Source organism: Ornithodoros turicata, chromosome 8 (genome assembly GCF_037126465.1).
Source record: "Ornithodoros turicata isolate Travis chromosome 8, ASM3712646v1, whole genome shotgun sequence".
Taxonomy (NCBI): Eukaryota; Metazoa; Arthropoda; class Arachnida; order Ixodida; family Argasidae; genus Ornithodoros; species Ornithodoros turicata.
In genome coordinates, this window is record NC_088208.1 from 19,292,535 (window position 1) to 19,306,598 (window position 14,064).

A 14,064-nucleotide genomic window follows, 5' to 3' on the forward strand; every position below is an offset into this window, starting at 1 on the left:
ACTGAGAGTTCGATTTAGACGCTCTGTCCAACCGTTTGTCTAAGGATGGTACGGCGTGCTAGCTTCGTTCAGTTCAAGGACGGTCCGCATCGTTTCCGAAAAGAAAAACTGACTGCCACTGATGAGGACTTTGGTCGGGCCGTGGCGAAGTACGATGCTGTCATGAAGAAATCGCTCAACTCCAAGAGGAAACGATCGAAGAAGTAGCCCGAGAGGATCTATTCCGAGTTTCCCAAAAGGTGCAGCAGATGAAATGATTGCCTGACAGGAGCCTAAGCCGATACCAAGGCAGTCGTCGTGTTATGCGGTGATGTCTTGTTGCTATAGTGTACGCTATGGATAACGTATCATTCGCGAATATGGTACATACCAGAAAACTGTGCTGCAGAGGAACCTTCTTTGTGTTAGAGTTGTACTCCACGATACCAGGTCTAGCGTTTCTGGAAGTCCATAAAGAAGATAAGTTTCATTCTTAGCGAGAACATTTCTACACCAAGCCAAACAGGAATTACAACGTGCTAGACCTGCAGAGACCTTACCCAAATATGGCGATATCTGCTTGATAGATAAAGGGAAGCCTGCGAGAGAACACGTTATCTGTCGGGTCAACATCTTCACTTGTAGAGACTGCAGAGACGTTCAACGTGAATGCTTGCAGCACCTTACTGAGATCCAATTTTAAATTGAATGTCGCCTGTAAATAGCAAATGATACTTGGTCACAACAAGTCACGCTTTTCAAAATGTCTATAGGTCCTTCCTACGTAGCCGCCCAGTCTTACTGTCCAATGTACACAATCTCTGATTGTGTACATGCCTCCAATGCCTTATGACTGTCGCTGCTTATATCGGTGTATCAGTGACATCGGTTTCCCACAGCGTACATTGCTGGGCAAACGCTCATGAATCGCACCTTTATCTAACGCCAGCATGCTGGCGGTGCAAGGGAACTTGAAGCCTTTTGGAGGTGGTCCAGTTAAAGTCCCTGGAGGCTTTAATACCTTACTTAATATGATTTAATTGAACCCTTAGTGGCAGTGCAATCGAGGGACATCAAATACATGAAATGAAACTTTTGGACGCAACGTCACAGTATCTTTATTGCAAAAAAGTCAATGGAAAAGTCACGCACGCATTCCTACCTTCGCCCCTTGCTTCAGAGGATTTCCCGCGTTGCATACTATCCTCGTCACCTTCAATCGGTCATTCTCTACTGTGTAGCAATGACCTTTATTGATAACGTCGACCGACGATGTGACGTTGACCACAACCTGTGCCGCGTAGGCGGGGTCTCCGGAACGCTTGTTGTGCACTTGCACCGTCAGAGACATCGTCGCTGTCTCACCCACGACGAAAAAATCTTGCGAGCTACAGGAGGAACGTTCAGTTTAGCTGTGTATAGCCGTGGTTTAACAGTTGACTACACGATGAACACAATGTCCTTACTTGTAACTGCTGATGTTGACACTCAACTTGAGGTCTGATCTACAGACATCTTCATTTCTGCATCCGTGTTTATAAGGAATCTGTAATGTGACACCGCAGAACTTTAGACGGTCGTAAGCCCTTTGAGAAAACAATGCGATAACAGATTCCTTATCAGGAAACATAACAGATCAACACCATGATGTAATCCATCGCATCAGGAATAATGCAATCGACTTATCCGTTATCGACGTTTCTGCGGTGCTATCATTTTTCCACATACCGTTTTTGTGACCAGTAGCGGATGTCTGCTTTCTAGAACAGGGCAGGTAGGACACCAACGGTCTTCCAACTGCTCCTTCAGCTTAAAAGCGACGCTGATATCAAAAGGGTCTAGAGGGTCTACAAATTCTGCCTGTAGCAAAAAAAGAAGAGCACATCCTGTATGCAACGAATATACTAGCCGTACAACTGGTTGAGTGTCGTGATTGGGTCTTGGACGTTTGAACATCCTGTCTCACAGGGCAGGTAATTGCCTACTCCCAAGTCCATTAATCGACGTGGATACTGAAGAGAGAGCGAAAACACGAAAACTACACCACAAGCGCTTTCACGCTCTGTTCAGTATGCGACAACGAACTATGAATTAACATCGAGTTCGTCTTCGTTTGCCTACACGTTTTCTCATTTTTTACCTTAATGGTAATCTGTAAGATTTGCCTTGTCTCGTCCCCGTAACGTCTTCCCCATGACTTGTCCTCTTCACTAACCCCTAACCCGTCCCCTAACTTCCCCGCACCACTCTTCTCTCTCGAAATACTCTGTGGTCTAACCATGGCGAGGGACCCGATACCTGCGTGTAGCATCTCCGCCCCCACAGAGCTCGTCCCCTACTAACCCGCTCCGTTCCCTAACCTCCCCGTAAAGCTCCTCCCCTAACGCTCGTCCTCGCTGGTAGGTGGTGGTGGTGATAGGGCTTGCCGTTGTCAGCCTCACGTATGTGGGCAACGTCACGACTCACGCCCTGGGGAATGTGCGTCCTGGGCCGACTTCTAAGGGAACTGTGCCGACATATGTCTGAAAGCGTCTGAGGAAAACCCAGGAAAAACCTCAGACAGCACAGCCGGCACCGGGATCCGAACCCGGGTACCTCCCAGTCTCGACGTGACATGGCCAGCACTCTAACCACTGAGCCACGGGAGCTGGTGTCCTCTCTGGTAACCCGCCCAGTTCCCCTAAGCTTCCCGTAACGCTCTTCTCTCCCCAGATTCTGTGTGGCGTAACCATGGCGAGGGACCTGACGCGTTCTTCGTTGTCTTTCTGCTCCCCTAACGCTCGTCCTCTCTGCTAACAAGTTCCGTAGCCCTAGCCTCCTCGTAACGCTCCTCTCTCTCTCCAAATGTGTGTGGCGTAACCATGGCGAGGGACCCGATGCCTTCTTCCTATCTTTTACCACATGAGCTGAGATGTCAACATTTGCAGGTTCCTGTTACTTCAGCTAAAAGCCAGAGGAGAACATTAGAATGTGGGAAAATTAATAATCGCTGTCATGTCATTCTGGAGCAGCGGGGATGGAGTTATTTAGAGAGAAAAAGTGGAAGTGATTATGTATGGAATGTAAATGAATGACAAAAGGGAAAAAAGGAAGAAAAAGATTGCTTCTACAATTGTATGTAGCAATTATTAGTATGTAGTATAGTATGTAGTAATTATTATGTTAAGATATACCATAAGCCAGGAGACATATTGAATAATTGAAGCACACACTGGCTTAACGTAACATACTAACAGCTATACTGTGACGTATCGACGCCCATACGGCCATCATGATCAGAAAAAAAAAACAATAAGCATACAACCATGGGGCTCGCCTTTAAAGCTTCAAAATTCCTTTGTTACACTCAGAGAAGCCCATTGTGGCTGTTACATGCGATATCCTCGGCAAGAATGTGCCATGATTCAGTAACTGCGTTTACATGGGCGCGAACGTCGACTGATCGGGAGCGTCGACCGTCCACGGTTTACACGGCTACTAGATAAGGCGCCTTAGTGCTCCCGAAATTCAGTCGACCTCACTCGCCAGCAGCAGCGCCGCCGCGTCGTTGAAATGTTATCTCGAAAGTAACAGTATATTTATTTAAGAAGTGTCTTATAACGCATTTTACAGGCTTTTCGCGGAATCTCCTGAGCCATTTTTCGTTCCACAGTCTGAAACATAGCATGGCTCCGCTGCCCCTTCGAATCCAGCTGCGATGTCTAATACCCCTGCCACACGGGCAGTTTTCAATGATCATTGAAACCAATGGCCATTGAACATGCGCGTAGCGCCACTAAGCGCGTAACGTAACAACTTCCCAAGGAGCATTGAATCCATTGCTCTCTGACAGGTTGGTACGTTACACGCTTGGGGGCGCTAGGTGCATTTTCAAATGGCCATTGGTTTCAATGATCACTGAAGACTGCCCGTGTGACAGGGGTGTAATTCCCGAATAATGGACAACATTAATTTAGTGCTTTCGTCGATCCATACGCATCGCGGTGAGTTCGAAGGGGTAGCGGGAACATCGCTTGCTTCCGTCGCCATGCTTGCTTTCCTCCGAGAATTCGGAATTTCGCGGGCAATATGGGAATGGCTCGCTGATGACGTAACGGACACCGATCGACAGGTCGACTCAACCGGTTTACATGGCAAAGGGAAGTCGACCATTGTCGAATGAACTACCCCCTCCTAGCGACCTCCTTCCTCTGCGTCGAGCTCCCTTTTCAGTCGATGTAGGCCGGTTTACATGAAGAAGGGAGGTCGATCTATCTGGCTAGGTCGACCTTTGTCGCCTTCATGTAAACGCGCCTAATGAACCTTCTTAGCCCGATCTATGTTCACGCCCCGTGATTCGACGACCTTGGCGCGTGAACATATAGATGAGGCAAGGAGATTCATTGAATCATGCCACATTCTTGCCGAAGATAACGCATGTAACAGCCACAAGCGGCTTCTCGCTGAGTGTTCCAAAGGAATTTCAAAGCTTTAAAGACGACCCCCCCCCCCCCCCGTGTAGTATGCTGATTGTTTGTTTTGTCTGATGATGATGGCCGTATGGGTGTCGAAACGTTACAGTAAAGATGTTACAGTAAGCCAGTGTGAGCTTCAATTATTCATTAAATTATTACTAAGAAGGAGGGAGGGAGGCACTGGAGCGAGACAAGGGAGCGAGACAGGTCAACAGGAAGAGGAGGACACTTAAAACGGGGACACTAAGTTGCAAAAATGTATCGCTGCTGAATGAAAGATGTCGTTACGTTGACACTAACACAAAAGGAACGGGATTCATCCGTTGCGTAGTTCGTAGTTCGCCGGACGCAACCGCCAAATTCACCTTTTCCCTCTGCTTTCGTTAAGAAAGACAGCAATGCGGTGGGGGCCTGTCATCAGTCTTCTCAAACGGTTTGCTAATCATTGCGGGAGATCGTTTGAGAAAACCAATGGGAGGACGCTCCGCATTTTCGCGCGCTTCTTCAGAAAGGGAGAACTTCCTTTTGTAGTGCTGTCCAGGTAACGGCACCTTTCATTCCACGAGGAGAAATTTTGGCACTTCAGTGCCCCTTTAAAGACCACATTCTTAACGCACGAGGAGTGAGGCTAACAGCGGCAAGCAGTCTTGTATCACAGCAGTCTTTCAAAGGAGACGGTATTCCTGCAAACGTTATTTGTGCGAGCTTTGTCAGCCTGGACCCCCGTAAATCAGCACTGCGTGCGTTTCAGTGGAAATTTTTCTCGCACTGATGCCATAGAGTGCTGCTAGCCATCTACTTCCCTGTGAACGTGGGCATAGATGCAAGCAAGCTTGTGGAGAAACTCGATCATGTGCAAAGCATGAGTCTATGCTGAATACGGAGTGTCCTAGTTGTGCACAGACCCAGGCTTTTCACATTATGAACATTCCTCTGTGTTCGTCGCATATTTGTACCTTCCTCAATATATTTTGTACTGGAAGGAGGCACGGTTACTTTGGCAGGACATAAGTACGACTTTACGAACTTACATGTAAGTAGACCACTTTGGTTAAACAGACGCTATGGTCCAGTGTTGCACTAATCATGATCTTCTGGACGCTAACAGGTGCAGTGCCATTGTACAAGAAACCTCGAACTGATCTCCGTTCCATGCGTTTGGTGTCGATACTCAGTTCCGTCTCGAAATCTGTCGAAGAAAGCGAAATAGGTGATGTGCAAATGTTTCAAAATGCAAATTTTCCACTTCGATTCCGCGCCGTATTAAAGACTGTAAATGAAGCCGTGCGGCTGACACACGAGACGTTAAGTCATGATTAAAGCTGCAAATTCGCGGGGTTCCATATATACTCTCGCGTGAAACGTACACTTAATTCAATCAGTTGCGATATGTCGTACGAGTCTTTATTTCACCTTTTGAGAATAAAGGTACCAAAGGGTACTGGCAACAATATGAGAGGGAATGTGTTTGGGGCGAGTCCATGTCCCCATGTTTCCTATAGCTTGGCTTGGTACGTTGAAGAGAGGGTACACCCTATAGCTATATGGTAGCGATGGGGAGCAGGAATAGCGATGGGAGGGTAGCTATAGCTAGTACAGTCAACCCTCGATTTATGAACACCCTCGATTCCCCGAAAAATTGTTCATAAATCGAGGGATTCAGAAATTGAAAACTCCGTGAAGTGAGTACTATCGAGCAAATAGAACAGTATTTCCGAACAGTATATTGTGTAGTTTTGCTTTCGACCACGCCTTCTGCTGTATCAATCTCACAAAGAACAGACCTTATCACATTCACACTCTGTTTATTATGCAATACTAAATTGTTTAATTTTGCTTTGGACCTTCCGCTGTGTCAATCTTGTAAAGAAGAGATGTCAGCACGTTCACACTCGACTGGTCTCAGATTTCCTCCGGGTTTTTTAACATCAGTTTACGTATTAATGTCCGGGTGACAGCGGCCACCTTATTCATCAGGAACACTTTGTCGCCCCTTGGCCTTGTGCGACCCCGGAAAACCCGTTTGTTGTTCGGATTTCGAGGGGTTAAGAACCGAGGGTGCAATACCTGGAAAACGTTTGTCCATTCAGGTGTCATTCATAAGACCACTGAACCTTTGAAGGTTTCTGTTGACCTCGGAGCGATCCATTCATAAATTGAGGGCAAAAACGGTGGGCAACTCCTAGTTGGTTCCCAGAAATTCCATTCATTATTCGGATATCGAGGTTCATAAAACGAGGGAAGAATGCATGTAAAAAGTTTGGTTTCTCGTGCTCGTGTCCATAAAACGAGGGTATTCATAAATCGAAGGTTCATAAATCGAGGGTTGACTGTATAGTGTAATTGGTAGCGTCTCTGAGCGACAATCAGAGGTAGTGGGTTCGAATCCCCGTGCCGGCGAGTTTTCTTCAGCTGCCATCATCCAAATGAAGCCTGCAACTGGGTGTTCTGAGGCTTGTGTGGTGTTCGTCCTTGTACATTTAATTGCCTCATACACTATAACGATACCAAAGGGTCTTTGCATTGCAGCAAGTAACATCATGTTGCTGCTAGGGTGACAAGCACCTATGACGTCGCGGACCCTCTTCCGCATTGACTCTAAGGTATTTATCCTCGAAACACCGCTTTCAAGCTATGCTTTCGGACTGTGGTACTGCACCCGACACACCTGTAGGGTGTAACAAGATACTAGCAATTTGGGGTAGTCTGTTCCCTCGTGCGCGATGCAATCATCTTTGTGTCATGCGTGAGGACAAGTCTGTCGCGAGCAGCACATGTGAACATCGTGGACATGTTTGTAAGTTATAGGGGGTCATCGTTCAGGGTATTCTGGCTCGTAACTGATAACCAGTTTCTACTACTATACTAGAAAGGAACTGAGTGATGACCTACCGAGTTCGTCGGTCACAAACTGTCCATTGTAAGTGAGGCAGACGTCGACGTTGAAGCAAGGCAACTTCTGCTGGTCTGGTGCGCTACATGTTCTCATGTCTGCGCTAATCATCGCGATGTGCAATCGGATCGTGGCATTTGCTCGTATCACTGGACGTGTTCTGATGAGAAACGGTAATGGGTATCCGTCTGTGAACTACACTTCCTCCCGGGCAATTGAAGGAAAGACTGTTACCTCAGCAGCACGACATTGTCAGACTGGTAGGCACCGACAAGGAGATCTGCGAGATTCAAATATGGTAACATTGGTAACATTAACATCAACTGGTACCTTTGGTGCTACAACAAAACAAAATCAGGTTTGTTTTGCGTACCGTTGTATTTGTTGGAATCTATGTCGTAACCTCTGGAAATGCTGATCCCGAATCCTTTCAGAGGAGTTCCTGTCCTAGCGGTGATCGCGCTCGCTAAAATTCGCTGTTGAGTGAGGAATGAGGTATTAGAACTACAAATGTATATCATGCATTGAGTTCGAATCCTGCGGATACAAGAAAAAAAAAATCGATACAACAATAACGAGATCGATTAAAGGTTCTGTAAAGTAAAACGGAACCACGCTATTTTTATGTTCCACCAGATAGAAGTTGGCTTTGTGATGATGCACGCAAGCCATTACTTCCCAATTCTTCATGTTTTTCATATTGGTGATTATCAGAGACTGATATTTCCACGATTGCCGCGCCAACAGACGTCCACCACGTGAAACTAGCAGAGGCCACCCCGCATTGGTGGACAGGTATCACGTGAGATTGAAAGAGTAATTTCATTCTTTTTGCCTGCACTGCATGCACCTCCTCAGCTATAGTTCAAGGAGTGCAGTCCTCCCGCGTTCTTTTTGTCATTATACTCACGCGCACTCAAGCACTGGTGCAGCACGAGTGCAGCACTTTTCTTTAAAACAGAACCTACTATATATAATGCATTTCAGACAGATTACCAATTACTGTGCACTAAAAATATTTTGGAAAAAGCGGCGGTAGGTCCTGATTAATTCAGCTCAAGTCATGGTTATCGACGTCACACGAGGACACAATGCGTTGCGTGAAGGACAACGTCTTGGAGGACCCGTTGAAGTGTAGCGGCCTCTGATCGTGTGACTTCATAGCTAATTTGGCTACCTACTTATAACTATTAGCTGACTACGTGATTAGCTTATATTAGCTGATTTAGCTAGCTAGCCTGACATTACCTGATATTAGCAGACATTAGTTGAGTTAGATATTAGTTATCTGACTAGATTAGCTGCTGCTAAGTGATGCTCCCTGAAATAGCTGATTAATGATATTATCTGATGCTAGCTCACATTTTCTGAATTAGCTTATATTAGCTGACAGCGGATATTAGCTGAGTGAACTGATATTAACTGAATTATCTAATATTAGCAGATGACCTGACAAGATATTAGATGATATCAGCTAAGTTAGCTGATATTAGTTGAATTAGCTAATTTTTGCTGACTGCCTGATTAGATATTAGTTGAAACTAGCCGATGTTAGCTTATATTAGCTGAATTAAATCATGTAGCTGATATTAGACGAATTAGCTCACTACCTGACTACCATAGTAGCTGACTCCCGATGCATAGTGAAACATCCACGTTATGTGAGGACATAATGTGTAACCACCTCAAGGAGGTCCCGTTCCAAGTGCAGCCAGCCTCTGACCACGTGACTGTATAGCTGACTCGACTACCTATTCAAACCTATTAGCTGGCTACACGATTACCTTATATTAGCTGATATCACTGATATTTGCTGACATTAGCTGTGTTAGCTTATATTAGCTGATGACCTGATTAGATGATATTAGTTGATATTAGCTGATGTTAGCTGAAATAACTGATTTTAGCTGACATTCGCCGAATTGTTGGTGATGTCAGGTGAAATAGAGGATATTACCTCCAACTAGCTGAATTAGCTGACATTAGCTGATGTAGCTCATATTCGCTGAATTGTCTATTTGAGGCTATTAGCTGGCACCCAGCGCTCGCTGTCGTGTCGAAGAACGATTTGCCACTGGGCGGGGAGAAGGCTGAGGTTGCCGGCGCCTCAACGTCGGGGCTTCCACCGCTCGCTCTGGGTGCGGAAAACAACCTATTCAGAGCAACTGACTCTCGATACATACTGAAACATCCACGTCACCGGAGGACGTCATGTATAACCATTTCGAGGAGGTCCCGTTGAAAGTGCAGACGGCCTCTAACCACGTAACTTGATAGCTAATTCGACTACCTATTTATGCCGATTACCTGGCTAACTGATTAGCTTATATTAGCCGATATTTGCTGATATTAGCTCACATCAGCAGATGTTAGCTGAAATAGCTGACATTCGCTGGATTAGCTGATGCTAGCTGATGCCAGCTGGAATAGCGGAGGTTACCTCACATTACCTGACTAGCTGATGTTAGCTGACTAACTTTTCATTGCAGCTGACTCTCGATACATATTGAAACATCCACGTCACTCGAGGGCGCAATGTGTAACCACCTCGAGGAGGTCCTGTTGGAAGTGCAGCTGGCCTCTAACCATGTGACGTCATATCTAATTCGACTACCTATTTACGCCGATTACCTGTCTGCCTGATTAGCTTATATTAGGTGATATTAGCTGATATTAGCTCACACTAGCTGATGTTAACTGAAGGAGCTTATATTAGCGGAGATGTGGTGATATTAGCTCACATTCGCTGATATTCGCTGGATTAGCTGATGCTAGCTGATGTCAGCTGAGATTACCTCACATTAGTTGAATTAGCGGACTACCTGACTAGCTGATGCTAGCTGACTACCTGTTCGTAGCAACTGACTCCCGATACATATTGAAACGTTCACGTCACCAGAGGACGCAACGTGTAACCACCTAGGGGAGTCCCGTTGAATGTGCAGCCGGCCTGTAACCACGCAATTTCATAGCTAGTTTGACTACCTATTTATGCTGAATACCTGGCTACCTGATTAGCTGATATTTGCTGTATTAGCTTACATTAGCTCATGTTAGCTGAAACTGCTGATATTAGATGACATTCGCTGGATTAGCTGATGCTAGCTTTTGTCAGTTGACATAGCTGAGATTACCTCACATTAGCTGAATTCGCGGCCTATCTGACTACCTATTCATAGCAACTGACTCCCGATCAATAAAACATCCACGTCATCCGAGGACAAAATGCGTAACTGCCTCAGAGAGGTCACTGCGTGTGCAAAGCCTCTGGGTGCCGCAAAGTGTTCTTTTCCGGTAGAGATGTTTTCCGATCCGGCTGTCCGCATGAGGGTGCAACGAGAGAGTACGGTGGAGAGCGCGAGAAGTATTCACACTTATGGGTAGGAGAGCGGGAGCGCCACGCTCCTCAAAAGAAGATGTTGGTTTATTAGGAAGGAGCATGCTCCATTGGAGGGCGTGGAGACTCTAGTTAATGCGCCCCGTGTGCTCTGACTGGGACCTCCCTCTCCCCCCCGAGACCAACCAGATGAAGTTCCCTCTCCCCCCTGTTCCCATTTGACGTCGCTCTCCAATTGTCTATAGACTTCTGCTTCCCTTCGCCCCAAATTATTTGCGAACATTATTGGGTAAATTCGATGACGTGTCCCTCGGATAAACTGACAGGATAAGACCCGATAAAGGTCTCGTCTCTCCTCATTTATGAAATTAACTATAAGCACATACCTGAGCATATGTTCTCCTAAACCTGGACCCTACTACTCCATGAAAGATGTACACTGCACCAACGCCATTTTCATACGGCGCACCCACTGCGATGTCTTCTCTTGCATGTATGGATAAATAGGAATAGTATCCTACCGTTAAGCAAAGCAAGGAAGTGTGCTGTTTACCAGACATATCATGACCTCCTCCATCGGCGTTTCGGCCTTCGAAACTTGCGATCACAATCATCTGATTAGGCGTGAGTTCGGGGCTTGCTACGACCCAAACAGCACAATGTACTGAAAGTCGAGCGCAATAGGGGTGGACGGTATGTGTCTTATCAATGTTTTTTTAGCTTCATGAGTGCGTTCAAGGCCTTCCATCTACCCGTCCACCCCTATTGCACTCGACTTTCAGTGCATTGTGCTGCCTGGGGAACTGACTTGAAGGTCAACATGGCGTATCCGTGACCTCGATAATGCCGCATAATAGTGCACTCACCGGATAATATCGCACTGGTAAACGGAACAAATGTGATGTTATCTGGTGAGCACGCTAATATGCGGCATGATCGAGCTCACCGATGATACGCCATGTCGACCTTCACGTGAGTTCGTAGCAGGGCCGCCTTATCAGATGATTGTGATCGTGAGTTTCGAAGGCCCGAAACGCCGAGCTATGCCTCTGTGTAGTTTCCTATATGGTAACGAAAGGAAAGTTAGGTAGCAAGCGCCTATGGATGAAGCGCCATGGATCCTACATGGTGTCAATTTTGTTCCATTGACATCATCCATGCGTCTGAATCTGGACAACACAAACACACAAGACATTGATCGATTGCTCGTTTCAGTAGGGCAAGGCAGCAGGTCATAGCATGTAACCTTGTAAACTATAAAGCAAAAAGGCAATGTAAAGGTGACATAATCTGCTCACTGGTGTGCTCATACCGATTCGGCTCGTTAGTATAATACACCATATCGTGTGTTATACTGTGAACAAATATTTTACCGTTGTATCCATCCATGTTGATGTCTCCAATGCTGGACAAGCAAGTGCCGAACCTGGACATTGGTTCCAGACTCCCAACTAGTGTCCTGTCCTGCACCAGACTCTATAATATTGAAGGCTCGTTGTTAGCGAAGTGGTAGCGTTGTACGACTTAGTTGAACAAAGAAAGTAGACGTGAATGTAGCGTTACATTGCTGTAGCTGCGGTAGACGTAGACCCTGCCTTCGTCAACACCGCCTTTTTTCGCGAACTGCGGAGCTCCAACCAGGAGGGTGTCCAGTGTACTCGCTCGCTTGCCAACGGTTACAGCCAGAAGGGACGCACCGAAATACTCGCCCATCTGCAAGCATTAAACACGACTCGTTGGCATAAAACAAAAGTTGTTGTTGAGCAAACACTTTATAAAGTACGATCCACTACCAATGATTCGAATTCAAAACAAACCTGATGCAAACACTTCGTCCCTCACCTGATACCCAACGAGACTGCCCCTGTACCTCCTCCCATCTTCGCTGAGCAAGTGCACCTGCGAGCACATGGAGCGAATGAGAAGGCTATCAACTTGCAACAGAACTTCACCACAGAACATGCACGCTGGAGGCAATCCGTTACATAGGATTCTATATACCGTCGCCAGCCCGGGGTATACACACACGTTTGTGACAATCACAGCTGTATGAGATGTCACAAGCAGGCGTACGCCACCGTTTTCGATAAATCAGAGGGCAAAATGACCTCACACACACACACACACACACACACACACACACACACACACACACACACATACATACATTGGATGGTGATGGGGTGGGCGATTCGCCGGCGCTGAGGCGGTACACTGCCCTATTTCGCGTTGGGGGAGGATGAAGGGATGATGATGGGGCTTTCAAAGAGCCGTCGCGAGACCGGTGGAGCACAAGTACTCCGCCAGAAGACGAAGGCCCTGCGCCTGGTGGGCAGCGTTCGACCACGGACCGAGGATCTTCGCTAGGTTGAACGGCCGCTTGTCAATGCGTTGCATAGAGAGTTGCATTCGGGACGGTGGGTAGCTAAGAGCGTGTTATACGGCGAAGTTCTGTTTTGTTTCACAGTTTGGCGGGTCTGGACCAGCGTCCTAGCTCCCTCTAGCCTTCCACACACCCCGACGGACGCCTTGCGCATATCCACCCTTCATCCGTGTTCTTTCTTTTCTTTTTTTTCCATAGTCATGATAATGTCCGCTCCTGTATTGCCAACAACGAGCCGATTCAGACTCTCCCCCCTCCTCTGTTTCACAGTTCTCTTAGAAGTCTGGGGGGAGAAGTCTTTTACCAAATCGGTGACGCTATCGAACACTATGACGTCATTTGTTTACAACAGGGGGTGATCTATTAGGTGAGAGAGACACCCTGATTTCCTGTCATTACTCATGTTTATTTACTTCTTTACCCACAGGACCTGGAAGGTTACAGACAGAAGTGGATATGAAATCAGTCTAACAGTTTGGTTAAAAGAATGTGATATAGTAGCAAAACCCAACTGACTATATACTGAATATTCAAACCCTAAAAAATCACTAACTGATATTTTGAATAGATTAGTCATTAGTGGATGAAATTTTTGTCAAGCACTCGACCATTGCGACGTTCGTGCCGACCCACGTTGTGGAATTTCGAAAGTCCCGTTTTCATCCAGTAGTCATGGCGACAGTGCCGCAATCTTGAAACGAAAACAATGAGAAAGTATGAAAGCGCATTGCTGGTTATGAGTACAAAGATCGTCAAGTCAAGTCCACGTCTCAAACGTCCATATAATCTTAAAGCTGGTTACTGTAATTTCACGCTTATAACCCGCACCGCAGATTAGCCGCGGCCAATACGACGCGACTGGTTTGGGCGACAAAGAAGACCATATAGAGAAGGCCATAAACCATATTGTCCATACTTCAGGGTTGGCATAACAAAGGCGGTCAGTTCTAATGTGTTCTAGGGAGATCGGACTGTGCCCTTGTTGGGTTTTTTCATGGATCGACGGGGAAGTGGGCTT

General features: G+C 46.4%; 1 protein-coding gene across 1 annotated transcript in view; it reads right to left on the reverse strand.

Annotated features, from left to right (window-relative positions):
* LOC135366607 (integrin alpha-8-like) overlaps nucleotides 1–14,064 on the reverse strand; it is a 35,935-nt gene that overhangs the window by 10,243 nt on the left and 11,628 nt on the right. The window contains exons 9-21 of the mRNA XM_064599387.1: nucleotides 12,506–12,562; nucleotides 12,227–12,376; nucleotides 12,037–12,139; nucleotides 11,050–11,144; nucleotides 7,700–7,802; nucleotides 7,561–7,606; nucleotides 7,326–7,486; nucleotides 5,465–5,622; nucleotides 1,708–1,839; nucleotides 1,446–1,525; nucleotides 1,142–1,367; nucleotides 540–694; nucleotides 371–440 (exon numbers count right to left, since the gene is read on the reverse strand). Coding sequence (XP_064455457.1) covers nucleotides 371–440; nucleotides 540–694; nucleotides 1,142–1,367; nucleotides 1,446–1,525; nucleotides 1,708–1,839; nucleotides 5,465–5,622; nucleotides 7,326–7,486; nucleotides 7,561–7,606; nucleotides 7,700–7,802; nucleotides 11,050–11,144; nucleotides 12,037–12,139; nucleotides 12,227–12,376; nucleotides 12,506–12,562 — 1,536 coding nt within the window. The remainder of the gene's footprint in view (nucleotides 1–370; nucleotides 441–539; nucleotides 695–1,141; nucleotides 1,368–1,445; nucleotides 1,526–1,707; nucleotides 1,840–5,464; nucleotides 5,623–7,325; nucleotides 7,487–7,560; nucleotides 7,607–7,699; nucleotides 7,803–11,049; nucleotides 11,145–12,036; nucleotides 12,140–12,226; nucleotides 12,377–12,505; nucleotides 12,563–14,064) is intronic.